Below are 27,740 nucleotides of genomic sequence, written 5' to 3' on the forward strand. Positions count from 1 at the left end.
CATGAAGCACCAAGCAGAAGTCCACAGAGGGGCCTGCCCTGCCTCATTAAGAACACAGTGACACTGGGGCACCTGGCTGGCTCAGAGGAGCGTGTGCCTCTCAATCTTGGGGTGGTGGGTTGGAACTCCATGTTGGGTGTAGAGATTACTTTAAAAAAACAAGCTTAAAACAACAACACAGTGACACTGCTGTAGGGGGACCCTTGGGTTCTACCCCGGGGGACTTCATGAGAACCAGCTCTTTCAACAGACCCTACAAAAGCAGATGAGAAGGAAGACAGAGAAACCCAATGGAGGTGGTCTCTTCCCCTTAAGTAGGAACACCCCAGCCTCAGAGACACAGCAGGAAAGGCTCTGAGAGGCTGAAAAGGTGGGATGGGCACCAGGCAGGGGGAAGGGGAGGGACCCACCCTGAGCACCAGTGGGCGTGGCTCCACCCTTCCCACCTCCGAGCCATGGGGAGCCAGGGGCCCGGAGGGCTGCCCCTGGTACAGGCCCCCTACACAGTTCTGCTGCTGCCATTAGGGACAAGCCGCCAAGACCCAGGGGCCTGGAGCTTCTTCCTCTGGGTGAGTATTAGCCCAGCAAGAGGTCCCAGGGAAGCCTACTTCCTGGATCTGCCCTTACATTTCCACTCAATTTTCAGGACGCGTAAGTCTTCTCCCCTGCTTCCCCTCGCCCTCCAGCTCAGTGGTCAGTCTGGGTTCACACTCAGTGACCAGTGAACCCAACCAAGGGTTGAGAGAAATGGCCGGGGCTCAGAGCCCTGCTGGGGAGCAAGTCAGCCTCTGCTTCTGGCCTTTCCAGCTGCAGAAGATGCAGGCTCTGGAGAGGGAGCAGGACGCCCTGTGGCAGGGGCTGGAGCTGCTGGAGCACGGCCAGGCCTGGTTTGAGGGCCGTCTGAGGGAGGCACAGCAACAACAGCTGCATCTGGGGGCTCTTGGTGAGGTATGGGGCTTCTGTGCGGCGCAGGGGGGCTCTGGGGGCACGGGGGACATGTGGACACAGCCTGACACCACCCTGGAAAGGCAAGAGTTAATGGGCAGGGATCATGAATTGTAATGACTGGATGCCACCAAGTGCAGGTTGGTGTTCATTGTCGGGATTGGAGGAGGCCGGTCTGCATTCCATTCAGAGGGACCTGATTTGGATCACTCCATTGAGATGGGGGAGTGGCCTGGATTATTCCAATGGGTCAGGACTGGACAGGGAGGATCCATAAAGAACAGGGAAAGGGGTACTATCCCACCTGAGGGGGATGTTGAAACGGGACTGTTAAAGAGATGGTAGGGAGAGTATTGGATTTTTCTACCTGGGGGGGGGGGGGCGGTTCTGTGGTGAGGGGATCCAGCTGGAGAGGTAATGGCCTGTGGTGACAGAAGAGCGGCAGATGGACCTCAAGGTTTCACCATGTTGTCAGCCTCTAACTCCTCCTTTAGAATTTTCTATCAGATTTACACTCAGAGCCTGGTGGCCCCCAGTTAGCCCAGATTCAAAATGTGAACATCTGTTTGCAGAATCTGATTCAGGAGAAGGTGAGTTTATTGTTTTTAGTTTGTACTCTCGGAAAGTGGGGGTAGAGAGGGGACTTGGGGTCAGCACTGGTTTAACAGAGAAAAGCAAATCCCAGCCTCCTCTCCCTCCCAGTTCTCCCCACATCCCTCGAATCAGGCTAGTTCCTGTGCCACCCAGGACTGGAAGGGAAGGCCAAGGAAGCAGACGGCATGGCAGCAGCAGGTAAACTGTAGGGAAGTGGGGGGCAGGGCGGAAGCCCCCGCCCGCAGGCGGGGAGGAGCACAGATGCCCACACCGGTTCTCTCCTCCTCTTCAGTTGTCAAGGCAGCAGAAAGGAGGCACTCAGCCCAAAGGGGAGACTGCTCAGCTGGGCTGCCCCAATATGCGGAGGGGCCCCACCCGTGTGTGAAGCCTCCTCTCGATTTCCTCAGTTGGTGACAGGGGAGGCTGAGTCAGAACCCCCAGTCTCCTTATCCTGCTTCTTGACTTAACAGATAAATGGCTCCAGGTGGTGGGCCAACTGAATTCCTAACATCTTGGTGTAAAGTTTCTTCTCCACAACTGAAAACTTCATTTCATCTGCTTGGTGTCTTATGCCCTCACTCGCCCTTAAGTGATCTGCATAAATGATCTTTCTTTGAAATCCCTCTCCAGAGAAGACATGTTTATTGAAACTGTCCTTCAGCTTTAAATACAAAAATAAAATAGGAGCTTCCTCAGAATTTCAAGTAAGAACAATTCTATAAACCCCCCACTCTCAACTTTAGTCTCCTCCCCATATATCTTTCCTTCTACCTGAGCTTAGGAAAGCATGAATAAATAGTGGAGTAAAGAGATTTTGCTACAGAGAAATAGAGGCCAATTTTCTCCAAAAACGAGTATTTGCTTTGGTTCCCAGCAGGGTTGGGGAAAGTGCATTGTGGGAAAGTCCATTGCCCTCTATCCCAATCTCACAAAGAAAGAGAGGGACAAGTGTGTGAGAAGGAAAACCTCCATCCCAGCTGGGAGAGGTCGGGTCCCAAGGCCCGGTTGCCTTCTCACCAGTGGGGCCAGACTAAAAATAGCGCTGCAGGCACATCCCTCTAGGGGTTCTGGTGTCACCAGGAGGCCAGGCCTAGCAGAAGCAGCACCCTTCCAACTGTGCTCCACCAGGGGTTGCCCACCAGCCCTCCCCCAGCCCTTCCCTGAGTCACCGAAGTGGAGGCAGGGCTGGTGGAGGCGAGGATAGGGCCAGATGAGTGGGCAGGGGCAGCCAGCGGGTCCTAGGGAGAAGAGGGAGAGCCGGTCAGCGTGTCTGCACCCAAATTAAGCTTGCACCTACCACCCCTTACACTGTTTATCCTGCGATGGAAAGTGGGGGTGCCTCACCTGCGGGGTGGGGGCCAGCACCAAGAGCCGGAGGAAGGCATGGGTCGGGGGCACTGGGCTGGCTTCTGGACCTGTCGCAGTCACAGTCACCATCACCACGGAGTCTGGAGCCGCTGAGTCCGGGATCTCCAACCACAGGCGCCCCCAGGCGGACTCATTTGGTTCCAGGCGAACCCTGTCGAGTATGGACGCCGGGCTGAAGGCCCAAGCTCTCGAATAGTTGAGAGCCCAGGGTCCGCGCCCAAAGCTGGAGGGGAGGGGAGGCGAGGGGAGGCGAGAATCTGAGGGCCAAGCGGCTGCTGTAGGCGGGGCTTAAAGTACCAGCTCCCATGCCAGGGGAACCGAAAGGTGGGCCGGAACTGAACCGGAGAGTTCAAGGGCAATACCTGGAGAGGTTGGAGGTGAGAGCGAAGCTGGGCTTGACAGATGTCCTAAGATCGAGATCCTGAGGGCCCGAGAAGCTGGCGATGCGGAGGCTGAGCGGGGCCTTGCTGCCTGGAGCCAGGAATCCCGGGGAGCCGCTGAGCTACGGAGGAGGGCGGGTCAGGCGAGGAGGAGCGGGTCAGGCGAGGAGGAGCGGGTCAGGCGAGGAGGAGCAGGTCAGGCGGCGAGGAGGCTGCAGCTCTCTCCAGCCCTACCTGCACCTTCTTCCTGCGTCTCACCTCCAGAAGGACAGGGACCACGGTGCAGGGCTGGGGAGCAGCTCGGTGCAGGCTCTGCCCCTCTCCGTCCCGGCCAATCAACTCCAGAGAGAAAGGTCCCGCAGTGGACAGAAGTGCGGACGGTAGCGAGGCCGCGAGGAAACCTCGCTCCAGCGGTCCTGTGGGCTCCAAAGGCACCCAGCCCAGCTCGGCACCTTCCGGGACCCCTCGTAGGACGACGTGAGAGAAATGCGGCAGAGGAGCTCCAGGGTTGCCTCTGGAGCCCAGCCCTGTCACCTCTACCAGCAGCTGGGTCTGGAGGCCTGGGACAGGGGAGGGGAGGGGAGAACACTGGTCCACATGAGATTCAGAGACAGGGAGAAAGGAATGATCGGCTTTTGGAATAGGGGTTACCTCTGGGGATGAGTATGAATGGAGAAAAGGGGTTACCTCTGAGGGCTATTGTTGGGCAGGGTCAGGAAAGATTCTGGGATGCTGAAAATGTTCTAAATCTTGAGTCGAGTGATGGTTACATGAGTGCATTATATGAAATCCACCCAGCTGTATACTTAAGTTTAGTGCACTTCATTATATGCAAGTTATAACTCAATAAAAGGATATATATATATATACACACACACACATAATATACATACACAATATACAATACACATATGTATATAGACATATACATATACAATATATACATGTATATTTATTAATGGACAAGTTGGGGGGGTGGGTAGACGTACCTGCAACTGGCTGAGTCAGGGGGTAGAGGCCAGGGTGGGGGCCATCCTCCACAGGGATCCCAAAGTAGAAGAGGAAGTCCAGGGATGTCTGGGCTGAGGAGGGCCAAGGCAATCAGAGACCTTCCTGAGATGAATGTGATTGATACCGCTCTCTGAGCTCTGCAGCCTTCCCGTCCCTTCCCTTCCCAGCAATATCTCCCTCCTTACCTTGCACTCTCACCCGGGGTGTGCTCTCGGCTGTGACCAGGATCTCCCAGGTCCCTGTCTGTGGGGGGTCACTGATGGTAACTATCCAGAACTGCCCAAAGCGGCGAGTGTAACCTAGAGGTCCCTCGCCTTCCTCCTGGCCCTGGGAGACCCCTGGTGGGGGTGGGGGAGCAAGAGATTGGCACATGAGCTAGCTCCTGTCCCTTAGGATGTCACCCTTCATTCTCCATTCTTCCCTCTGCCTTGAGACACACACGTGGAAATACCTGCAGGGTTCCTGATCCAGAAGCTGCTGACCTCCCCATGGATCCGGACTGTGACCCTCTGGAGCAGTGCATCCACGCTGAACACAAGTGGCCTTCCAGACACTACAACAGGAGGTTCCAGGGGAAGGGTAACCTAGAGGGATGGGCAGAGCCAAAAAATAGAGGAGAAGATGAGGCATTGAATGAAGTGGGAACAAAGACAGGAGAAAGGTGGAGACAGAAAGAAACTAAGTCACACATGGAGAAGGGATACTAGTAAAAGAGGGGCCCAGGACCAGGGATGAAGTTACGGTCAACAACAAATTGGAGGCAAGGGATTAAGGGTGAGGTGATTGCTTCTTGTCCCTCCTTAAAAGATGGCAGGACTTCCGAGGACAGACTACTGGAGGCCAAGACTGGGGGACAGGGGGCGGTGCTAATAGGGAAGGAGCAACGTGGAAGTTGGGTAGCCATGGATCTCAGAGAGAGAGAGAAATTTCCTTTCCCACCCTTCTGACTGCAGTGGCAACACAGCAAGCAGTGTTAAATTATTAACCTATGAGAAAGAGCAGTGCCGTGTTACCTGTACCCTCAGTTCTCAGCCAAAGCATTAGTCCCTCCGGCCCTCATACTTACCAGGTCAGCCATGCTGTCCCCAACAACAGCTGCCACATCCTGAATGTGCTGGTCTTTGGTGAAGATTACCTCTCCTCCTGAGGCCAAGGCCACTGCTTCATAGGGCTCAAAACGCAGAGGGGACAAGACCTCACGCCGAGCTCGGCCCTGAACCCTCGATGGGTCCTCGGTCACTAGGAATGTTACCTGTGCCCAGAAAAAAGAGGCCAGTACTGAGTACTCCAAGTGCTGTCTACCATTGTCAATGAAGATCTGTGCTCAAGTGTTCTGCGGAGCTGATGAGGAGGAGTAAGGTCTTGGTCTACCCTCTGTTCCTGCAGGGTCTCCCAATGACACAGCCCCAGGCCTTCAGTTAGTAGTTGCCACTCCCTTGTAACTGTCTCCATTTGTCATCCACAGCGGATTGCTGGCAACTAGATCTCCAGTTCTTCAAATGGTTTATTGGAGACCAGTTCAAATATGCATTCAGCATCATGTAAGGGATCAGGATGTGTTATACTCATTGTCTGCTTCTCCCACCCCATGCCAAGGCTGGTTCAACCACCAGAGTGTGGTGTGATCCTTGTTACGAGATAGTCGTCAACAAGGTATGGGAAACCCCATATCTCTGGGTGGCTAACATCGGATGTCCCATCAGCTGTGCTCACTCTGCAGCGCCGCTCCTGAGTCAGGGACTCCACCCGGTTGGTGAGAAAGGCATCCTTGGGGGAGGCGTCGGTGAAGACAAAGATGTCTGAGAGTGGAGGTGTGTGCAGCAGAGCCAGCTGGCAGAGAGGGAAAGTGCTCATGTTAAAAATGGCAGCAGCAGAGGAATGGGTAGAGGAAGGGAGGGCAGAATAGAAAGAAATATGGCCCTGGAACCCTGGAGTGAAGCTAGTGGAACTAGGCTCTGAAGGTGGGGTGGAGGGTGGAGGTCCCAGGAAGCCTCTAGTTCCCCTTGGTGGTGGGAACTGGAAAGGAAGGGGGAAGAAGGGAAGGGGGAGGGGGAGGGCAGACCTCCAGGGCTGACAGACACATCTCGGGCTCATCTCCACCCCCCAAGGCATGGATCTCATTGAGTTGTTGCCAGAAGCTGTCAGGGTCACTGGTGGTAAAGACAGGGCCAAACCCTGGGGAGGAAGAAAGAAGGTTGAGATGAGTGACGAGAGGGCTCCCCTCATCCCTACCCAGGGCCACCTCTCACCCCCCAGTCAAGAGGCCTCGCTGTGCTCCTGGGGTGAACAAGTATTGAAATAATAATATTCTCTGATATTTCTATAGGCAGGGCTGGGTAAGGGCTAGTTACCTTTGCGGGGAAGTGGACCTCATTTCCTTAACAAAATGGCAGCATTTCCTGTGGTCCTGAGAGGGCCTTTATTGGATATGTGCGTAAGTATAAAAAAACACCTGGGGCCTCAGATTCCTCACCGGAAAAACCAGAGAAATAATGGTACCTACCTCAGAGTGTCATTAGAAGGACTAAATGAGTTGATTTTGTAAACCTTAGAATAGTGACTTGACATATAATTAATGCTAAACTCAAAGCTTCATCAAATATGTGATAAACCAGGGCGCCTGGGTGGCTCAGTCAGTTAAGCGTCCGACTTCGGCTCAGGTCATGATCTCACACTCTGTGAGTTCGAGCCCCGCGTCAGGCTCTGTGCTAACGGCTTGGAACCCGGAGCCTGCTTCAGATTCTGTGTCTCCCTCTCTCTGACCCTCCCCTGTTCATGCTTTGTCTCTCTCTGACTCAAAAATAAATAAACATTAAAAAAATTAAAAATAATATGTGATAAACCCCCGTTAAATTCCAGCTACTATGAGATTTATGCAGGTAAATCAGACTCAACGCTTGCCTTTAGGGAATTCTCAGCGCTGTAGCTATTTTATTTGATGGCCATTTCAACCCTAGAAAATCCTGCCTATCTTCTAGGGTTGAAATGGCCATCAGATAATATGGGTCAAGTACTGACTCATTTTATCGATGATGAAACTGAGGCAAAAAAAGTCTAAATGATCAGCCTAAGCATGCACAGTGACTGGTCAACCCGGGTCAGTCGGTCTAACTTCCAATCTGTCTCAGAGGCTTCACAGAAGCCTGGACCCATCCTCATACCAACCTCTGTGTACAGAAAATGGGGAGAATTGAAAATCACTGATTAACATGGAAGCCTAAGAAAGCAGAGGCCCCTGGCTAAGCACAGATCATGATTAACCTCATATGGAAAGTGCTGCCATCTTGGAAACAGAGGAAGAAGTGGCCGATCGTACACACAGAGGTACCAGTAAAGGCTCAACCATAGGAAACGTCACCATTTTAAGGAAGTGGAGCCATGAGGCCCTTTCCCCCACCAGTGGCATTTACCCCTTGCCCTAGACTTTCCTTCCTTCCGCTATCCTCGCCAGACCACAGTTACCTGGATCATGGAAAGGGACCAGGATGTAGTGGACAGGCTCCATGGGGCTGCCCCGTCGCTGTTCCACAATGTGGCGAGCCTGGATTTTGGCAGCATTGATCTCCTCACCCATACTGCCTGTGGTGTCTAGGACGAAGCTCAGACTGGAGGCTGGGCTGATGTCCAGCAGCCTGGGGAGCAGGCCAGAGATACGGTGAGGAGTCTGCACGTTTGTCCCCAGCCCCCATTTACTCAGCTCCCCTAGGAGCACATGCGCATTAAGGAGCACATCGTCCAGAGGCCACTCACCTGGAGAAACCCCTGTCTCCCAGCCGGTTTCGCAGGAGACTGAGGGCCTGGATGGAGGCCAGAAGGGCCAGTTTTGCTGCCTGGAGGTGCAGCATGTGATGGGGAGAGAAGCCTGGGGATGTGCTATCCTTGTTGATGCCTCCCCGTGGTGGCTGGGAGCTGCTCTGGTCAAAACGGCCCCCATGGCTACATTTCCCTGGTTTGGGGAAAGAGATCTGGAGGGTGGAGGTAAAAAACCCACTGCCTCCTAAGAAAATGAGGCCCTTTTTGACCTGGCCTGACCTTTCACTCTTCAGCAAAGGATCAGCAAGAAAGATGACATTTGTGGAGGGCCAATCTGGAGTAAATCTAGGGGGGTCAGTCATCACAGTACATGGTGGATCCCCTAATCCCTCCAGCCCATCCCCCAAAGCTACCCTTGAGTAATGGAGAAGTCTTACTGGTTGAATAAGAAGCTATTCCCCCACCCAACAATCATGGCCACCTCAGTGGGCCTCCATCCATCTACCCCATCCCCAGCATCCACTCCTTCCAGAAGTGATGCCATAGGAAATGGGACAAGGGCCTACAGTTCTGAGATCCCTAGGGAGAGGGTCAGGGGAAAGGAAGTGACTTTCTCCCCTTACTTCTGCCTGGTACCTGGAGGTTTGGAGGGATGAGTTCCAAAGTAGCCAGAGGTGAGGAGTGTAAAGCCCAGCAAATTCCCGGGGCAGCTCAACTCCTCGCAATCAGAGCAGGTAGGATCGTCCACTGGGAAGAGAGGACAGGGGTCTAGATCCCAAGATCCTGCCACCACTGACCTTTATCCCCATCCATCCAAACTTTGGCTTTTCCCTGAGCTGGCAAAAGCCCAAATGTACCCTTCTAGGATTTCTGAACAAAAACCTAGAGGTCATCTAGTGATGAGACTGAATATGTGAGACCGGGACTGTGCTAGGAAACCCGGAAGCGTGAGCTGTGGACAGGCAGTGAACTTGCAATGGACAGGAGGCCGTGTCATAGCTCAGGTGGAAGGATGAGGGGACTGTGAGGAACAGCCCTGTGTGTTCCATCCCATGTTGGGGGAGGAAGCCACACGAGAGAGAACTCAGCTGAGGTCTGCAGACCTTGGTCCTGGCTCTGTCCACCCCTGTGACCTTGGGGAAGCTATCTAACTGACCTGGCCTTTGGCTGGACTGGGGGACCTCACAGGTCGTTCCAGAGAAGAAGCCATGTCACATCCTATGTGACCTGAGGATGTGACACAGTGTCTGGGGAGGCTGAGAGGACATGGCTTTAGTGGGCTTCCCCCATCCCCCGGGGTCATGGCCGTACCTTGTGCCAGGCTCTGGAGCTCCTGCCTAGGCCAGAGGAGGTGAGGGTGTGGCTGCTGCTGTCCCAGTTCCACCCAGTTGCTGTGACTGTAGAAATCCTGGGGGGAGGGAGGGCGAAGGGGAATGAGGCGCTCTCTGACCATTCTCACAATCTCCAGCGCTTATTCTTCCTCTTGGAAAGCCTCCTCCTACCCCCGCTGCCGCTGTCAGATACCCCAAGTGCCCTCCACACCCTCTGCCTGTCGCCCAGAACAGAGCTCTCCCCAGGTGGGAGCCTCCCGGTTTTTCCTCCCATCCCACTCAGAGTCCAATCAAAGGCCTTCCGGTGGCCTTCAAGGCCCACTCCCAACCTCACGCCTCCTCGCTTTTCTCCAGCCACAATGGCCTCCTGGCTCTTCCCACAGGGAGAGCTGCCAGTTTGGAGGTGGGGGAACTAGGGACCAGTCTCAGGGCACTGGCAAGCAGTGCCCCATCACTTCTTGAGTTGGGGGAGGTGTGATTAAGAAGGCACCATGAGGAGCGCCTGGGTGGCGCAGTCGGTTAAGCGTCCGACTTCAGCCAGGTCACGATCTCGCGGTCCGGGAGTTCGAGCCCCGCGTCGGGCTCTGGGCTGATGGCTCAGAGCCTGGAGCCTGTTTCCGATTCTGTGTCTCCCTCTCTCTCTGCCCCTCCCCCATTCATGCTCTGTCTCTCTCTGTCCCAAAAATAAATAAACGTTGAAAAAAAAATTAAAAAAAAAAAAAAAAAAAAAAGAAGGCACCATGAGGGGGCGCCTGGGTGGCTCAGTCAGTTAAGCGTCAGACTCTTGATATCTGTTCAGGTCCTGATCTTATGGTTGGTAAGATCAAGCGCAGATGGTGCAAAGCCCATTTGGGATTCTCTCTCTCCCTCTCTCTCTGCCCCTCCCCTGCTTTCTGTCTCTCTCAAAATAAATAAACATTAAAAGAAGAAGAAGGAGAAGAAGAAGGAGGAGAAGAAGGAGAAGGAGGAGGTGCCAGGAGGAAGTCTGTATCTGGGGGACGGGAAGACCTGGGGTGAAGAAACCCCTGCCCATTTTATGCAGTTCTCACCTGCAAAGCATGAAGTGCAGCCCCAAGGCGCTGGCGGGCCAGGGTGTGGTCAAGAGCTCTGGCTGCCACCAGGGCCTCCCGGAGAGCCCCCACTAGGCGTGTGCGCCCCTGGCCCAGCCGCTCAGCATCAAAGTGCAGGTCAGGGTCATTCCTGGATGTTGGCAGAAAGTCCTGGGCTGCGTTGGCACGGGAGACCTCACCTAATGCTGCTCGGAACCTCCGGGAAGGAGACCCAGGTCCAAAGTAGGCAGCAAAGAGGTCGTCAGCAAGAAGGGTGTGGCCCTGGAGAGAGTGGGTTAGGGGACAGGGGACCCTTGGGTTGCACCATTGCCCACGTTTTCTTAGCAACTGGCACTCAGGTTGGGTGTGCAGGGAATTGAAGGTCCTGGGCCCTACGAAGGAAGGGCAATTCTGGACCTTTCTAAGGAGGGGGGGGGGGGGACTCCTGATTTTAGGACCAGGACACTTGGGTATTGTTACTGCAAGGGGTAGAGGTGGGGAGCCAAGGAAGAGAAGGATGTCCCTCCTCTCGGCCAGCAGGGCCCTGAAGAAGTAGAAGTCCCAGGGAATTGGGGAGTCCAGCTGGGATGTGACAGGACCTGGGGACGCTCACCAGGAAATCCTCAAGACGAAGCGGGGGACGGCCTGGGGGTGGCTGCTCCAGGAAGAGCTGCAGGGTGACATTGAGCGCCGCCTCCTCGGTCAGGTCCTGGTGGGTGACGGACCCGGGGGCAGCCAGGAGGCTCCAGATGTTGGGGAAGAAGGAGGATGCAGGGGGCAGCAGCTGCAGTAGCAGCAGCAGCAGCAGTGAAGGATTCAGGTGGGCCAGGGGCACGTCTGCAGGGAGCATGGCTGGGACATGGACCTGAGGGACAGAAGGCTCTCGAGAGCAGGAAGCAGCAGTGGGTCCAGGGCAGGCCCAGCTCTTTAGCTCTTTGTCTCCACCGGCACCTGCTTTGGGCCCTTCCTCTGCTTTGCCTGAAGCATCTGGATCTGCCCCAGCCTGGCCTCCCCTCTCAGTTGCCTAGACAACCTGAGGGCCTTAGTGGGCTAATGGGGACATACACCTGCAGGAAGGAACTGAGGCTCCTTCCCCAAGACCCCCTTCCCCACCCCCAGACCGACACCCACACCCCCAAACACCCAGCACAGAAAACCTGATGAATCTCCTCTCTAGGCCTCTCCCCTACCTGGTTGCTGGGTCTCCCGCAGCGCCGCTGGGGCGTCGTGTCACAGGGCACTTAGGTCAGAGTTATAATTAACTCAGGACGAGTGGAGGGGGAGGGAGGCCCCGGCAGAATGGGGGCAGGCCAGACAGCCCCTGGCCCCTCTACTCGTGCCGCCCAAGGCCACAAGCGGCTGCCGGCACCAGGGCGGGGCTCCCTCAGCAGCAGTGCAGAGGTGAGTGGAGAAGAGCTGGGAGGAGGAATGAGTGAGGAACATGACTCAGGCCTGGCTCAGCGCCAGGGACAGACCCAGGCAGACGCACCTCTCTGCCCACCCGGCGCCTCTTGCTCAGCCTGACGCCCTTCCACTACCTTCCCAGGCACGGGCCCTCAGTGCCCCTCCCCGGCCCCACCACACACAGACAAGAGATGATTTTGTGGCAAAATATTTTATTGCTGCCACCCCCATGGCGGACTGCTGGGGGTTATGAGGATCAGAGTCGGGTGCATCACAGCATCTTCTGAAATAGCGCGATGGCCTCCTCCACCTTCCTGAGCTCTGCTTCTGTCTGCTGGAGCTGGGGGTGGAATAAGGGAGAGGGGGTGGTGGGTGGTGAGGATTCAGGCCCAAGAGAGGAGACCTCCAAATGCTTGCGATGGCAGAGGGGTCCCAGTTGGAAAGATGGGTGGGGACCGCAGCAGGGAGTAGTTTGGGGACTGTGAGCTCGGCTGGCCTGTTCCCTCCGAATTCTCACCAACCTCCCCATCAGCACCCACCTTCCCCTCCATCATCACTGGCCTCTCAGGTCTTGCCTTTTGCCAGAGTGGTCAGTCCCCCAAAACGAAGGAGCCCATGTGCCCTAGCCAGCAGCCCAACCCCCAGCTGGATGGCAGCACACAGGGGTTAGGGACGCAGCCTCCCAGGCAGGCACTGGGCCTTCATTTGTAAAATGGCAATGGGGACACCCCCTGCCCTGAGCAGGTTTCCGGGAGATTGGACTGAGCCCTGCTCAGCGACCAAGGCTCCGTAATGCAGCCTCCGCTCATTTCTCTCTGCGTCCATGTGGTTCACCCCACTGCTCCTCCCTGGAGAGATCCCAGGTGAGCCTGCCAGGCTTCCTGGCTGTAAGTGGTCCTGAGACCAGCACCAGGCACTCAGGATGTTCCAGGCACTGGGTGGGGCACGAGGGCTCTGGCTGGGAGGCAGGATACCTGGTTCTAGGTCTGTCTTCACCTTGCTTGTGTGACCTTGGGCTGTGCCCCTGCTGCTGACCGTTTCTCATGTAAGAGGAGGGATTACGTGGGCCCCGCCTATGCAAGGGGCCTGGGCGGCCTGCTCCCCCATGGCTGCCCAGGGCTGGGCCTGATGATGGAGGGAGCAGATGGTGTGGGCAGTGGAGAAGGAATGCCCACCCACACACACACCTTGACTTTGTCTGCCTCCTGGACATCAAGGGGCACCTTCGTAGGGTAGCTTGAGGCAGCGCGGCGCTCCCGCAGACGCTGTGCCTGCCGCTGTGCCTCACCACGCTTGGCCTGCAGCTTGCCCAGCTCCCGGGCCGGGTCCACCAGTCCCTGCAGCTGCAGGTGGACGGAGCAGCGGTCAGAGGCCAGGGCCACAGCACAGCCCTGTGGCGCGGGAGCCCCCAGGGCCAGGACAGCCACCACGCCCGCGCTGGCCAGCGCCTGCACGTAGCCTGACACAGCCGACGCCAGAGCGCCCGTGGCCTCATCAGTCACTTCTAGGAAACCTGCAGGGAGGGAGGAAGGTGAGATGTGGCCCCCAGGAGACGCGAGAGGAGGCAACCTCGTCGGACAAGGGTCCCAGAGTGGACTGAGGGGCCAATGGGACGAGGTGGCTCACAATCAGGCCGGATCCGGGTGAGGTTGTAGTCGGCACGCAGGGAGCGCACAGCTCGTGTGATGCTTAGGGCCAGTTCCATGGCAGCTTCTGCCTCAGGGTCCCTCCAGGAGCACTGTGGGATGGGAGAGGGGGTGAGGGAGGCAGGGGGGCAGGCCAGAGCCCCCCTCTAGGCTACACCCCATACCTCCGAGGGCTCCGGATAGGGGGTAATACAGAGGCTAGGCGGAGCTTGTAGTGTCCGCCGGGGCAGCCTCTGGAACAGCTCCTCAGTCACAAAGGGCATGAAGGGTGACAGCAGCCGCAGGCCAACGTCCAGGCAGGTATAGAGGGTCTGGCGAGCACACTCGGCCACCACCTGGTCCACCCCATTCAGCACGGGCTTCAGGCACTCCTAGGGGACCAGGAAGCACAGAGCACAAGGCTCAAGGATGGAAAAGGCCCAGCCTGCAGCCCTCACTGTGCCTGTGAGGACCAGGAAGGGGACAGGTTGGCTCAGGTCTCGTGGCCAACCACTGGCAACGTGAGGTCCAGGGCTCTGCCGCCCCCCACCCATCTCTCAGCTCCTCCTCACCAGGTAGACATCACAGAGCTCATAGAGCCAGAAGCTGTACTGGGCAGTGGTGACAGCTGGGAAATCATAGGCCTGGAAACCTTGGTTGCTGAGCCTCACGGCCTCAGTCAGCCGGCTGCGGATCCAGCGGTCCACCAGGCTCTCATGGCCTCCAGGCTTGGGAAGAAGGGGCACATCAGCGAGGAAGTACCATAAGCCCAGGGGGAAGGAGGCAGAAGCCCATGGGCGGCAGGAACCATGGGCAGATCGGCATTCCAGCAGCCTGATACGTCTGAAGCAACCACCATGTGCCCAGCATCTGGAGGAAAAAGGACCCCCACCCCCTTCTCGGAGGACCCCGATGCTCAGGCTTTCCCTGTATCTATCTGTCCTGCCTGTTGCAGGAAGGCTCATCCGGGGCAGGTGCTGGGCCTCCTGACTCAGTGGCTACAATCGTGATACAGCACGGACCATGCTCGATGCCTGAGCGGCAGACGAGCTGCCTGTGTGGGTGCTGCCCACCCTGCCGCCTACCAGGCCCTCACCTCAGAGGTGGGTGATGGCACAAAACCCTTCCCAAGGCCACGCAGGGCAAACTTTGTGGCGTTCCAGAGCTTGTTGCAGAAGTGGCGGTATCCCAATATCCGGTTCACATCCAGGTTGATGTCGCGACCTGGGCGGGTGTGAAGTGTGACTCCTCACTATTCTCCCTCCCAACTCGTGCCCATGGTGAAGGAGAAGAATGGGCTCAGGGAAGGAGGAGGGACTCAGTGGAGAGGTTTTGGAGGCCATACCCTGGGACGTGTAGGCACACAGTCCAAACCGGAGGGCATCGGTGCCGCACTCGGGAATCCCCGCCGGGAAGTCTGCCTTCTGTGGGGAGGAGTCAGTCGGGGGTGTCCTGAGGCAGCCTCACCTACCTCAGCCCACACTGTAGCCCCAGAGCCCGTCCTCGGTACCTGCCCTTCTTTAGCCTTCTCCACCTCACTGGGATCCAGGTTGCTGTTCAGTAACTGGTCGTGGAGGCCCTGAGGGTGAGGTGGGAGCGGTCAGGGGGCCGTGGCCACAGCCTCACAGCCCTTCCCGGCCCGGCCCAGGGCGCAGCCCCACCTGCAGGGAGACTCCGTGGATGACGTCCAGGGGGTCGATGACGTTGCCTAGAGACTTGCTCATCTTTCGGCCATGGGCATCTCGCACGATGGCGTGGAGGTAGACCTGACAAGCAAGGGCAGGGAAGGCCCATGACAATGTGTCTCCTCACCCACACCGCAATGCCTGCCGGGGCCCTGCATCTGGTCTGCCCCGTTCTGAACCTCAGGCCCCCACGGTACCCCTGCCAGTGCATTTGGCACCTTCATGGGAATTAGAGGCGCTCCCTCATCTAGGAAGCCATGGCACAGAATCACTGAGTGGAACCCGGGCTGGCTTTCAGTCCCCACAAGCCCTCCCTGGCTAGGCCCACCCACAGCTGTCCGTGGGCTGTGCTGTGTCCCCATGTGTGCTGAGCCTGAGCTGTGGCACAGGAGGGTGGGTGATGGTAGGGACTGTGGGAAGGGTGTCGGCAGTCTTATCACCTCTCTGAAAGGCAGCTTGCCAGTGAGCTTCAGGCCAAGCATGACCATCCTGGCCACCCAGAAGAACAGGATGTCATGGCCCGTCTCCAGCAGCGTCCCCGGGTAGAACACATTCAGATCTTCTGACTGGGGGCAGAGCAGGGCATGATGGGGAGCCAAGCACCCACCTCCAAGACCGCCATCCCACCCTGGGCTGGTCCCCCAGGAACATACGTGGTTGGGCCAGCCCAGGATGGAGAAGGGGAAGAGGCCAGAGGAGAACCAGGTGTCCAACACATCCTCATCTGAGGGAGGCCAAAGGTCAGAGATCAGAGGGGACAGAGATGAGGATCAGAACCCCAGCTCTACCCTTCACCCCCAAAGCCCTGACTTGCCTTGCTGGAGACTGATCTTGTCAGGGGACACTCCAAATTCCTTGGCTGCCTTCTCCCGGGCCTCGGCCTCGCTGCGCCCGCTCACCCAGTACCGCCCATCAGGGTCCTGCCAGAGGTAGAGTGAGTGCCAAGGGGGTCCCTCTGCCTTGCCCTGACCCCTCCCCCCAGCAAGGACCCCACAGACCCACAACTCCCTGAGATGTGCCAGTGTCCAGCTCTGGCCCAGTTCTCACCTCCCCTGGGGGCACAGCTGGGTCACTAACTGTGATGAAGTAGGCTGGGATGCGATGGCCCCACCACAGCTGCCGGGAGATACACCAGTCCCTGCAAATGGTGGGGGGCAGGGGGATTAGGGAGAAGGGACGTGAATCAGGCAGGGGAGGGAGGTGCCCCGGCCTGTGCCCTGCTTAGCCTCTCACCCAATCACCCTCCCACATCAAGGGCCCTGACGCACCGGATGTTGTCCATCCAGGCGTGCCATGTCCGTTGATGGGCCTCAGGTAGGATGCGGAGGTCTCCCCGTGTCACAGCAGCACTAGCGGCCTGGGCCATCTCCCCACAGCGCACGTACCACTGTGGCCGCAGGAGAGGCTCCACCACGTCCTTGGAACGGCTGTGAGAACACACGGGTGGGAGATCAAGAGGTGAGCACCCTGAGGAGCCCCTCCCCTGCCCTCTTCCCAGGCCCCCGTCCTCACTTGCAAAGCGGCACCACCATGGGGTTGTCCTCAATGCCCCGGAACAGTCCCCGCTCCTTCAGTGCCGCCAGCACTGCCTTCCTGGCCTCAAACCTCGGTAGGCCCTGGGTAGGAGACAGGCCTCATCACGGCCATGCCTACGTACCCCACCATCTCTCGACCTGGCCACCACACCCCAGGTAGTCTCACCAGGAAAGGCGGGGGCACGTTGATGAGGGCCCCTCGGGAGTCCATGATGCTGATGGCCTCCAGCCCGTGCCGCTGCCCGACTTCATAGTCGTTCTGGTCATGTGCGGGGGTGATCTTCACTGCACCTGGGGTGTACGTGGGGGTGCCAGGGTCACAAAGACTCAGTGGAGTCTCTATACACACCCTCTTTTGCTGAAAGATGTGGCCCCCAGACCACCCTTGTCTCCCACCTCTCGAGTACAGCCCCCTGAAACCCAGCCCAAGTCCTGCTGGTTTAGGAAAAGCTTCTTCTTTTTCTTCCAGAGGGAAGATGAATGACCAAAGGGTGCCTCCTTCTCTCTCCAGAGGACAGCCCCCGGCTCACCTGTGCCAAACTCCATGTCCACAAAATCGTCAAAGACGATGGGGAGGCTCTGAGACGAGAATGGGTGAATCACGCTCCTCCCCTTCAGGTGCTGGGGGCAGAGGGAGACATCAAAAATTCAAGAAGGCAAAAGCAAACAATAAATCATTTCAAAGATGAAAAAAAATTCAAAACGGGCTGGACCCAATTCCTCTTACCCAGGTCCCTGATTGTCCCAACACCCAGGGCCAAAAAGGAGCTGAAAATGAGTTTCTGATGCAATTTTCTCTCAGCCAAGAGGCTGAGCGCCCATCCCAACCTCATTCACAGCGTAGGAGCCCCTTCCGACCAGCAGTCCTCCCCAGCTGTGGGCAGCACCCCTGCCACACCTGGTATCTCGGGTCTTTGGGGTGCACAGCTACGGCCACGTCTCCCAGCATCGTTTCAATCCGAGTTGTCGCCACTACCACCTCCTCATCACTGTCTAGGGTGACAGGAGGACTTGTGGTCTCAGCTCTGGCCCCTTCTCACCTCCTACCTCGCCCAGCCCGGGACCCTGATGCCCTGGCTCCTACCTGAGCCTTGGACCTTGTAGGCAAAGGAGACAAGGACCCCAAACTCCACCTTCTCCTTGTAGCCAGGCACGGAGAGCAGAGTGCGACCTGTCAGCTCCTTCTTATCCACCTGTGAGATGGGTGTTAAATAGCCAGGGAGCTGGAGTGGGGGGGCGGAGATGGAGAGAGCCTGGGGTGGGGGTGGGGACACACCTCGATGTCGGAGATCGCAGAGTTGAGGGTGCAGGACCAGTTGACGAGACGGGTGCTGCGGTAAATGACTCCTTCCTCGTGGAGCCGGACGAAGGCCTCTGTCACAGCTGCTGAGAGTTTCTAGGGAGCAGGGGGAGTCACGCATGGGCCCAGGTGCCTAGGGACCCAGGCAGACTTGCCAAAGCAGCGGGATCTGGCGAGACTTGGGCTGTCCAGAGTCCCACCGTCAGCACACAGACCCCTTTGAGGGCTAGAGGGCAGAAGTATTTTTCTTGAGGAGGAGAGAGAACTATGGGAACACAAAGGCAGGCAACAAGCCTGAAGACTCTGAAGATGGCAGGGAAGCCACTCAGCTAGGGACAGGTGCTGGTGAAGAGAATCCTGGGAGTTCAGGCTCCATAGGAGAGTGAGGCCCCAATGTGTGCCACCTGAAAGAATGTGAGCCCCCAGACTGGGTGACAAAGGGCCACGATAAGGGGCAAGAAGTGGTATTTGCAGCTGAGTCCTTAGTGGTTTCCTATGAGCAGTGGGCTCCCCTCCTAGGGGAAGGGTGCTCTCTTCTGTGGGTGCTCTGGGAGCTTCCCTGTCCTGCCTCAGCCCCAAGACCTCTCCTACTCACAGGGTCCATGGTGAAACAGGCTCGATTCCAGTCCAAAGAGCTGCCAAGCTTCTTCAGCTGGTGGTAAATCCGGTCACCCTTCCTGGAAGTGGACAAACAGGCCGGGATCAGCACTCAGGCCTGGGCTGGAGAGAGACACTGAGCAGCTGATGGGGTATTTTCACCCATCCCTCTGAAAATGACCTGGGCCCCAGAGCCCACTGACCCTCAGCCTCCATGAGGGTCTGGCTCTGCAGCCACGGCCGGAGGCTAGAGATCTTATCTGGACAGGGGGACAGGAGTGGGGGGTGCTGCATACTTACTCCTCTTTCCACTTCCAGACCTCCCGCAGGAAGGCCTCTCGGCCCAGCTGGTGCCGGCTCAGCCCCCGTTCGCGCCAGAGTTTCTTCTCCACGACCACCTGAGTGGCAATGCCAGCGTGGTCACAGCCAGGGTTCCACAGGGTGGTCTCCCCTCGCATGCGGTGCCTATGGGAAGAACACGAGGACCCAAGGGGAGTGGGCTGGTGGACCTGGCATCAAAGGAAGATGGGGCTCCTGGGCAAGGAGTCAATGGACTCAGGAAAGAAAGGGGCCCAATTCTAAAGTTATAGTCAGGGAGGGGCGCCTGGATGGCTCAGTCAGTTAGGTGTCCGACTTCAGCTCAGGTCATGATCTCATGGTTCATGGGTTCGAGCACCATGTTTGGCTCTATGCTGACAACTCAGAGCCTGAAGCCTGCTCTAGATTCTGTGTTTCCCTCTCTGCCCCTCCCCCACTCATGCTCTGTCTCTCAAAAATAAATAAATGTTAAAAAAAAAAATTTTTTTTTTAAATGTTCTAGTCAGGGAGCAATGTGCAAGGACAGCCAGAGCAATCTGGCAAAAGAACAAAGAAACAAAGACGCTCTTGCCGTATGAGAAAGTTATGATTATTAAACAGTAAGTTACTAAAAAATAAATAAATAAATAAAAATAAACAGTAAATTACTACATAGAAACAAAGTTACAGATAAAGGGAACCAAACCGGGTCTAGAAACAGATGCAAGCACATTCAGTATTTGTCAAAAGTCGAATTTCTTATCAGTAGGGAAAGGATGAGCTACTGAATAAGTCTGTTTAGGACAGCTAGCTAATTAGTTCCCTACTTCCCAACACTCACAACGATAAATTCTAATCAGACTGATGAACTCAACACTATCAGAAAAGCATTAGAGGGGCGCCTGGGTGGCGCAGTCGGTTAAGCGTCCGACTTCAGCTCAGGTCACGATCTCGCGGTCCGTGAGTTCGAGCCCCGCGTCGGGCTCTGGGCTGATGGCTCGGAGCCTGGAGCCTGTTTCCGATTCTGTGTCTCCCTCTCTCTCTGCCCCTCCCCTCTTCATGCTCTGTCTCTCTCTGTCCCAAAAATAAATAAACGTTGAAAAAAAAAATTAAAAAAAAAAAAAAAAAGCATTAGAAAAAAATAACACACTTTTCAAACTAAAAAAAAGACCAAGACACAGATGAGACTGTGACTCTGAGGTAAGAGAGGCCTTTGTTAACAAGACGCAAAGATAAAGCTAAAGAACACTGACAAATCAACTAGACCAAAATGTAAAAATCTCAGAATAAGACCTCTAAGTAAAGTTAAAAAGCAAGTGATAGGCCATTTAGGGGGAAGTGACTAGAAGCTAGTAACACGTTAGGGAACTAATCAGGAGGTGAATTAGAGAAAATAGAGTAGCATTGCAGGGCTACATCTGCCACGCTCTGGTTCAAGTTCGTGCAGCTTATGCTCAAGCTCTCTGCTGATGTGGCACATAAAGCCATTAAATTCCAATGACCTTTTCTGTGACCTTTTCGAACTAAGCACATTAAAGCGGGGAGAGGAAATTATTATATAAACAGAGGCAACTGGGTGGCTCAGCCCATTCAGCTTTTGACTCTTGATCTCAGGTGCAAACCCTGCGCTGGGCCTGGAGCCTCCTTAAAAATAATAATAATAATGAAATAAAATAAAATAAAGATGTTAAAAAAATAACAAAGAAACACTACCTATACATCACTTTCAAAGACTCATCAAACTATATTATATTCATTACTTTATAATCTGATCATCCCCACTACAGTTAGATCTCCTTGGGTCCTTGGGAACAGGGACTAAAGCGACTCCATTCTCCTGAGCTCTTCGATCCTCAAAGTGTTGGTTAAACATGTACTGGATACGGGGGCGCCTGGTTGGCTCAGTCGGCTAAGTGTCTGACTTCAGCTCAGGTCATGATCTCGCGGTCTGTGAGTTTGAGCCCCACATCGGGCTCTGTGCTGACAGCTCAGAGCCTGGAGCCTGCTTTAAATTCTATGTCTCCCGTTCTCTCTGCCCCTCTCCTGCTCATGCTCTGTCTCAAAAATAAAAACATGTACTGGATACAAATATGTTTTATGAAATCTGGTATTTGTTAGGTATTACCAAAGAAGTAAAGCATAACAAATGAAAATACAAAGAATAGGGGCGCCTAGGTGGCTCAGTAGGTTGAGAGTCCGACCTCAGCTCAGGTCATGATCTCGCAGTCTGTCTGTGAGTTCGAGCCCCGTGCTGGGCTCTGAGCTGTCAGAGCCTGCTTTGGATTCTCTGTCTCCCTCTCTCTCTGCCCCTCCCCTGTTCATGCTCTGTCTCTCTCTGTCAAAAATAAAATAAACATTAAAAAAAAGAAAACACAAAGAATATTTTACTAAAAGCATTTCTCAGGGTTTGTATAAAATTGACCAAAAAAAAAAAAAAAATCAGTAAAATGTCATAGGTATTTGCATGAAAGTACCCTATTCTCTGCTGGGGAGAAAAAGAAAAAATATAGATATACAACCCACTTTTATTAATAATGTTTTGTTGATGGAAATATTTAATGTTGTGCTTCACGTGTTATTTTTTTTTAATTTACATTTATTTATTTATTTATTTATTTAATTTTTTTTTTATTTGACTTTTATTTATTTTTGAGACATAGAGAGACAGAGCATGAACGGGGGAGGGTCAGAGAGAGAGGGAGACACAGAATCTGAAACAGGCTCCAGGCTCTGAGCTGTCAGCACAGAGCCCAAGGCGGGGCTCGAACTCACAGACTGTGAGATCATGACCTGAGCCGAAGTCGGTTGCCCAACCGACTGAGCCACCCAGGCGCCCCTACATTTATTTATTTTTGAGAGACAGAATGAGACAGAGCATGAGTGGAGGTGGGGCAGAGAGAGGAGACACAGAATCTGAAGCAGGCTCCAGGCTCCAAGCAAGCATTCAGCACAGAGCCCAATGCGGGGCTCAAACCCATGAACCACGAGGTCATGACCTGAGCCGAAGTCGGACACTTAACCAACCGAGCCACCCAGGCACCCCTGTTATTTTTGATTCTAAAATGTTGATAGAAATCTATTCCATTTAAGTAAATGGGAGTTTCTAACATTTTATTTAGGCCATGTTCATTAGAAAAAAGGCTGCTATCTTAAAAGTTCTTTTTTTTAATGTCATTTGCTTCTTTTTTTTAAGTTTATTTATTTATTTTGAGAGAGAGAGAGAGAGAGAGAGAATGTGAGCGAGGGAGCAGAGAGAGAATCTCAAGCAGGCTCTGCCCTGTCAGTGTAGAGCCTGACTCAGAGCTGGATCCACCCAGGGGCCCCACCTTAAAAAGTTTTCTAAGAAGTGTTCATTCTTTTCTAGTGTTACTAAGTTGACCCTTGTATGTTACATGTATTTAACACAACTCTGTATTTTCAACTTTCAATTCCTCACAAAATTCTAAATCTGATGTTGTATCCCTAGTGCCCAGAGTACAGCTGGCACATAGTGATGCCTGTAAGTACTCCCAACCAAATTAAGTTAGTAAATAAGACTCCAGAAAAATTTCTCAGAACTTAAATTAAAATTAAATAAACCCTGGCTTCTAAAGATAAAAAGTTGTTTTAAAATACTTTTCTAGGGGCACCTGAGTGGCTTAGTCGGTTGAGCATCTGACTCTTGATTTCAACTCAGGTCATGATTCCAGGATTGTGGAATCCAGCTCTGCTTTGGGCTCTTTGCTAAGTGTGGAGCCTGCTTAAAATTCTCTCTCTCTCTCTCTCTCTCTCTCTCTCTCTCTCTCTCTGTCTCCTTCTGCCCCTCTTCCCTGCTAGCACTCTCTCTAAAATAAAAGTAAATAAATAAATTGAATTAAGTACATTTTTAAAGAAACTTGCCATCTGGAATATTAAATTATATAAATTGTTAACTAATTAAAATATTAAAATAGTAAAAATTAGGAAGGAACAAGTACTAGAACAGGAGAAAACATACACAACAAACCAAAAAAAATCAATATCTGAATATTAAAGAATCTTCCAACAAACCAATTAAAGAAAAAAAAAAACAAACAAAGAATCAATAGAAAAATGGACAAAAGATGGATACAGACGATTCATATAAAAGGAAACCTGACCGGCCAAACACGAACAGGCACAGACTCAGTAATCACAAACAAACACAGATATGTCCAGGGTCAGAAAGAGAACAGGGAAATGAATACCCTCACATGCAGTTCACAGAAGTATAAATCACTGAAGCTGCTTTGGGGGCAACTTAATATAAGCATGTCCCTCAGACCCAGAAGTTTCACTTCCTGATAGTATACCAGAGAATCCTTCCACTTGCACTTGAGAAAGCATATACAGGAATGTGTATTCCAGCAAGGTTTTCAAGAGAGAAAAATCAGAAACGGCCATTAATAAAAAAGTGATTCCAGGGCACCTAAGTGGCTTAGTCAGTTGAATGACTGACTCTTAAGAGCCTGCTTAAGATTCTCTCTCTCTCCCCCTCTGCTCCTCTCCCCGTCATGTGCACTTACTCTAAAATAAAATTTAAAAAAAAAAAAAAAAAAGTGATTATTACAGCACAGCCACGTTATAGAATGCTATGGAGCAATGAAAGAGAATGAGATCAGTCTATGTATAAGAACAAGGAAAAGATCTCCAAAGTAAACTGCTAAGTGTAAAAAAAAAAAAACAAAGTCGTAGAGTAATATGTTTGGGTTGAGCCCTTTATGTTAAAGAAGAGAAAAAGAAAAACCCACTCAAAAGGAAAATTATACAGTTCTATGGGCATGCATATTTGTAAGTAGATAGGAAAGATCTGGAATGATACACATCAAAGTGGTAATAATGGCTATGTTTCGGGAGGGAGTAGGTCTAGAGAGACGCAAAGAGACTTGAAGCTTTAAATTTCTTACAAAAACATATTCACAGATTTCTTGTTTAACTCAAAATAATGTTATTTTCCATAGCAAGAGCAGGGAGAGAAGAGCATCTGCAAATGAGGGGTGTTGGTTGCTTGACTGGGGGAGCATGCTGAGGACGATGGGAATGATTACGAGAGAAGTGTAGCACCACCAGGGGGCACAGCTGAGGGCCAATATGGAAGAAGGGAGGACAGATATGGCCTGTCAGGGAACAGAAAGGAAGACAGGAGTGAGAAGCCAGAGAAGGCAGAGGGAACCCGTTGAAGGAGAGGACAGGAACTCACCATCGGGTCAGGGAGTCCTGGATGGCGTTGGTGAGTGCGTGGCCCAGGTGCAGGGAGCCTGTCACATTGGGGGGTGGGATGCACATCATGAAGATTCCCCGGGGATTTGGTGCTGACACGCTGGCACGCTGATGGGGGAGGAAGGACAGGCACATGCTAAGGCCTCATGTCACCTCTCCTGGCCCCCTCCGAGGCAACCTGTCCTCTGGCCCTGCTGTCCCCCTCCCACATCTCCTCCAGGCCTGGGGAGTGGAGGCCACTTACTCCATACTCGGGCTTGAAGAAGCCCTGCTGCTCCCACCAAGGGTACCAGGCAGCTTCCACGTACTGAGGGCTGTAGGAGTCAGGCATGGTGCCACTGACATCTGGGGGAGAAAAGGGGAGGGTCAGTGCCTGAGGCTGGGAGCAGCTGGGCCGATGGGCCTCTGGTGCTCACATCACAGGACAGGCATTGGGAGATCCGGGGGCTGTGCAAATCCTCACAAGCCAAGCAGTGGGAGCAACGGCAGAGTAGGAAGGGGTAACACCGCGCAGCAGCAGCTGAAGAGGGTGGAGGTGAAGCACTGGGGTCCCTACCCCCTTCTAGTACCTTTCTTTTCCCCAGATGGGGTTGGGAGGTCGTAGGTAATGACCCCAGGATCCCGTTTCCCTCTCTTCTCTGGTTTTGGTTTCTTCTGCTTGGGAGGGAAGAGATACAGGCACAGATATCATCCACCCATGTGTGCTACCAGCTTTCTTCCAGTCCTACCCTCAGCTTCTCACCTCCCCTGGGGGTGGCTGCTGCTGTTGGCTCTTCTGCTTCTGCTGGAATTTCTCTAGCTTCTCCCGTTTCTTTGCCTCTTTCTTGAGTTGCGTAGCAGTCTTTGGGGGTGCAGGGACCTCAGAGCCTAGGCAGAGGCACAGAAATGCCAACTTGGCCCATTGGGGACCCTCTGTGAACCTTACTACTATGTTTCAGATGGCCTATTCCAGCTGCCCAGTGTTCCTCCATGCTGGTCTCCCATCTCACCCTTCCTCAGGCCCCTTCCCCAGTGATTCCACCATTCATAAGAAAAAAAAAAAGGAAGTGAGCTACGCGGAAAGCCCAGAGGAACCCCTCCCATTTTACTCCCTACCCTGCCTCACCTGGCTGTTGGGAGAGCAGTCTGGCCCCTGAGTACAGAACCACCTCCCCCAGCACTGCACGGAATTCTGGCTGCTGGACACAGGTGATAAACCAGCGTGTCACATTACCCCAGATCCGGCGTGCAGAGGGGTCCAGGACCTGGGATGGTGACAAGAAATGAAATAGCCTTAGTCACCCTATAATGAGGTCTGAGGGGAGCTTCCGTCATTCTTCTCTAGGCCCCGGTGACTTACGTAACGGAAAGGCAGCAGCAAGGCTGTGACAGCCGCCAGGTCAGCCAGAGTGGGAGCCTCCCCAGCCAGGTAGGTATGCAGCCGAAGCCACTCTTCCAAGGGGCTCAGAGCCCTCCCCAGGGCCGCCAGGGCAGCCTAGCAGGAAAGGGAAGAGGTTATGAATACGATAAGGCTTGGCCCACCTCAATCCCACCCCTTATCCCCACCCAATCCAGGTGACCCCCTTCTACTCCACAAATCACCACCTCTGAGGTCAAATGGTCATAAAAATATTCCCATTTGTTCAATGAATTCCTGCTGAACACTTACTATGTGTCAGATGCAATATATCAAACACAAGAAGTTAATGTTAAGATTACATGAGACAGCACAGTAATTGCTTCAAGAAGTATTAAGTACCTACTACAGGCCAGACACTTCTCTAAGAATGAGGAGATGAAAACAGACCCTGCCTGGTGGAGTTAACACTCTAGTGGGGGAGACAGACAATAAATATGCAAATATATAACACATTACTCTATTTTTCTTCCTAAGTGCTCTAAAGAAAAATAAATCAGGCTGAAGTGGGGACAAGGAATTCCAGAGAGGGAACCTCTATTTTAGACAGAATAAGCAGGATATAAAGAAGCAAGTCAGGGTCTAAGTCATATATTCATTTCATTCATTCATTCATTCATTCATTCAAGAAATACGAAGTATCCACCATGTGCTCAAAACTCTGCAAGGAGGTGGTTGCTTTGAAGAATTCCTGGCTACAGTCTGGTACAGTTCTCTCTCCTCTCCCTTCCAGCCCTTCCTCATTTCCCTCTCCCTCATCTCCTTCCAGCAGGGGCCACCTCTCGCACCCCACTTGCCTCTCATCTCTCCTTCACCCAGTCTTTATTTTCTACACTTCACAGTAACCACGGCCTTCATCAGCCTCAGACTCCTCAAACTTCTGTGCCCAGACTTTAAAACACCTGGCACCAGACTGCTCTGCACACTTCTTTTAATCTTCTCGAGTTCCTCAACATGAAAACTTCTCTTTTCATCAACGGGAAGACCAAGGCTTCAGAGTTTAAGAAACCGGCCCAAGGTTATCATACCAGGCGGCAATCTGGGATTTCATCAGTGTTTCTCCACATCTGACATGCTATCTTCACTACCCATTCCACCTTCTTTCTTCTAAATTTCCCCCTCTCCCTCTTCCCTTCTCCCCAATCACCTGGGGGTCCTGGGCAGAGCTTCGGAGTCCCAAGGCCGGCAGCGATGCTCCACAGGCAGCTGGTATTAGCTCCGTGTCGGCGTAACTGACCCACTGTTGGACCAGGACGGCGGCCCGGCTACCGCCAGGGCCCCCCAGGCCTGCTGGCCACAGCAGCTGGGCCACAGCGGTGGCCCCCCACACCCAGAGCCCGCCGTGCCCTTGCTCCAGGGCGGGCAGGCGGGGTGGGGGAAAGGGAGTCCTGCTGGTCGGGGGTGGCTGAAGACAGACGCGGGGGTGGGCTCCTCCCCAGCCCGGTCCCTCCCCAGCCTCCCCATAACGCGCAGCGATAAGGGCACGGAGGCTGGGGAAGGCATCGGGATGAGGGGAGACATACAGGATGGACATGGTTACGCAGGGGGTCCGAACGAGGTGGACAAAAACCTAAGGAGAAGGAAAGACGGGAAGACTGAGGAACCCAGGAGCGTCCTACTGGAGGAGAGAGGGTACCCCCGTGGGGACTCCTGTACCGCAGGTGCCCGAGACCCCCAGGACTAGAGGTCTGATAGGGCCTTAAAAGCCAAGGGCCCGGCTCTCGGAGTGGCAGTGCCAATGGGAAACTCCCCAGGATCGCGCGTGCTCGGGGACTGCGGGAGGCGCGGGGTAGACCCTCGGCGAGCGGCAGGACGCGGGCTCGGGCCGCCGGTACGTACTGGAGAGAGGTGGTCAGGCCCAGCCGGACAGCCACCTCACGGCCGGGCGCCGGCCGAAGGTGGACCGGCCTGGAGGCCGGGGCCGAGAAGTCCGGCGGGCAGGGACGGTGGGAGGTTCTCCGGGCGATCCTAGCTCCCTGCGACCGCCGCCGGGCCGTGTGTGCCCACGTGTTCCCCCCCTTTGTGACAACAAGCGTTTCCGGGCCCGCGGGTCCTGGCGCGGGCGGCCGTGCTCCGCCTGCGTGTGCGGGTGTGGCCCTGCCCGACACTGGCCCGGGGCCGCGCCACCCGCCGCCGACCGCGCTCACGAGGGACCGCGCGGGACGCGGACGCGGGAGCGGAGGACGGCCCCGCAACCGCTCTTCGGTCAGGCGCCACCGCGGGCACCTTGCACGGGTCCTCGGGCGGGCCAGA

The 27,740-nt window shown here is 54.3% G+C and overlaps 3 protein-coding genes across 4 annotated transcripts; 1 reads left to right on the forward strand and 2 right to left on the reverse strand.

Moving 5' to 3' along the window:
• Positions 1–62: 62 nt before the first annotated feature.
• Positions 63–1,941, forward strand: SAPCD1 (suppressor APC domain containing 1). Its single transcript, XM_043571939.1, has 5 exons — positions 63–569; positions 808–948; positions 1,440–1,535; positions 1,648–1,737; positions 1,832–1,941. Exons 1-5 carry the CDS (start codon positions 456–458, stop codon positions 1,922–1,924), a joined length of 534 nt encoding a protein of 177 aa, XP_043427874.1. The 5' UTR covers positions 63–455; the 3' UTR covers positions 1,925–1,941.
• On the reverse strand, positions 1,525–11,868 carry VWA7 (von Willebrand factor A domain containing 7). Its single transcript, XM_043571933.1, has 17 exons — positions 11,622–11,868; positions 11,045–11,296; positions 10,432–10,713; positions 9,363–9,459; positions 8,688–8,798; positions 8,049–8,244; positions 7,761–7,930; positions 6,361–6,473; positions 6,012–6,128; positions 5,365–5,550; positions 4,750–4,882; positions 4,484–4,636; positions 4,277–4,369; positions 3,546–3,847; positions 3,270–3,409; positions 2,884–3,058; positions 1,525–2,777 (listed from the first exon to the last, which is right to left on the reverse strand). Exons 2-17 carry the CDS (start codon positions 11,279–11,281, stop codon positions 2,613–2,615), a joined length of 2,670 nt encoding a protein of 889 aa, XP_043427868.1. The 5' UTR covers positions 11,282–11,296; positions 11,622–11,868; the 3' UTR covers positions 1,525–2,612.
• A 162-nt stretch (positions 11,869–12,030) lies between these two features.
• VARS1 (valyl-tRNA synthetase 1) lies at positions 12,031–27,716 on the reverse strand. 2 transcript variants are annotated; one of them, XM_043571932.1, is made up of 30 exons: positions 27,327–27,716; positions 26,635–27,057; positions 25,431–25,565; positions 25,197–25,335; positions 24,834–24,958; positions 24,661–24,745; positions 24,336–24,436; positions 24,072–24,199; positions 18,878–19,042; positions 18,576–18,657; positions 17,957–18,076; positions 17,765–17,873; positions 17,579–17,673; positions 17,211–17,301; positions 16,847–16,971; positions 16,658–16,761; positions 16,414–16,572; positions 16,193–16,283; positions 15,960–16,065; positions 15,799–15,869; positions 15,586–15,711; positions 15,122–15,226; positions 14,971–15,039; positions 14,806–14,884; positions 14,557–14,684; positions 14,033–14,188; positions 13,646–13,852; positions 13,462–13,573; positions 13,023–13,348; positions 12,031–12,175 (listed from the first exon to the last, which is right to left on the reverse strand). In XM_043571932.1, the coding sequence occupies exons 2-30, from the start codon at positions 27,019–27,021 to the stop codon at positions 12,107–12,109; spliced, it is 3,795 nt and encodes a 1,264-aa protein (XP_043427867.1). In that variant the 5' UTR covers positions 27,022–27,057; positions 27,327–27,716; the 3' UTR covers positions 12,031–12,106. The 2 variants fall into 2 exon arrangements, with proteins under 2 accessions (XP_043427867.1, XP_043427866.1); XM_043571931.1 differs by having other exon boundaries at positions 24,661–24,748; positions 27,327–27,706.
• Positions 27,717–27,740: the final 24 nt, after the last annotated feature.

This window comes from Prionailurus bengalensis (assembly GCF_016509475.1).
Source record: "Prionailurus bengalensis isolate Pbe53 chromosome B2 unlocalized genomic scaffold, Fcat_Pben_1.1_paternal_pri B2_random_Un_scaffold_46, whole genome shotgun sequence".
NCBI lineage: Eukaryota > Metazoa > Chordata > Mammalia > Carnivora > Felidae > Prionailurus > Prionailurus bengalensis.

Bases quoted from the DNA above. Each gene is read 5' to 3' on its own strand.
- VARS1 (XM_043571931.1), bottom strand. From the start codon at position 27,021: ATGTCCATCCTGTATGTCTCCCCTCATCCCGATGCCTTCCCCAGCCTC. The intron at 16,284-16,413 runs GTGCGTCAGGGC...CACCATTTGCAG, and splicing joins GCCTGGATGGACAACATCCG to GGACTGGTGTATCTCCCGGC. The intron at 14,189-14,556 runs GTGAGGGCCTGG...CTTCTTCCCAAG, and splicing joins TGCCATCACCCACCTCTGAG to CCTGGAGGCCATGAGAGCCT.
- SAPCD1 (XM_043571939.1), top strand. From the start codon at position 456: ATGGGGAGCCAGGGGCCCGGAGGGCTGCCCCTGGTACAGGCCCCCTAC. The intron at 949-1,439 runs GTATGGGGCTTC...CTCCTCCTTTAG, and splicing joins ATCTGGGGGCTCTTGGTGAG to AATTTTCTATCAGATTTACA. The intron at 1,536-1,647 runs GTGAGTTTATTG...TCTCCCTCCCAG, and splicing joins AGAATCTGATTCAGGAGAAG to TTCTCCCCACATCCCTCGAA.
- VWA7 (XM_043571933.1), bottom strand. From the start codon at position 11,281: ATGCTCCCTGCAGACGTGCCCCTGGCCCACCTGAATCCTTCACTGCTG. The intron at 8,245-8,687 runs GTACCAGGCAGA...TCCCCAAACCAG, and splicing joins TCATCCCTCCAAACCTCCAG to GGAAATGTAGCCATGGGGGC. The intron at 6,474-7,760 runs GTAACTGTGGTC...CTTCCTCCCCAG, and splicing joins GGTCCCTTTCCATGATCCAG to GGTTTGGCCCTGTCTTTACC.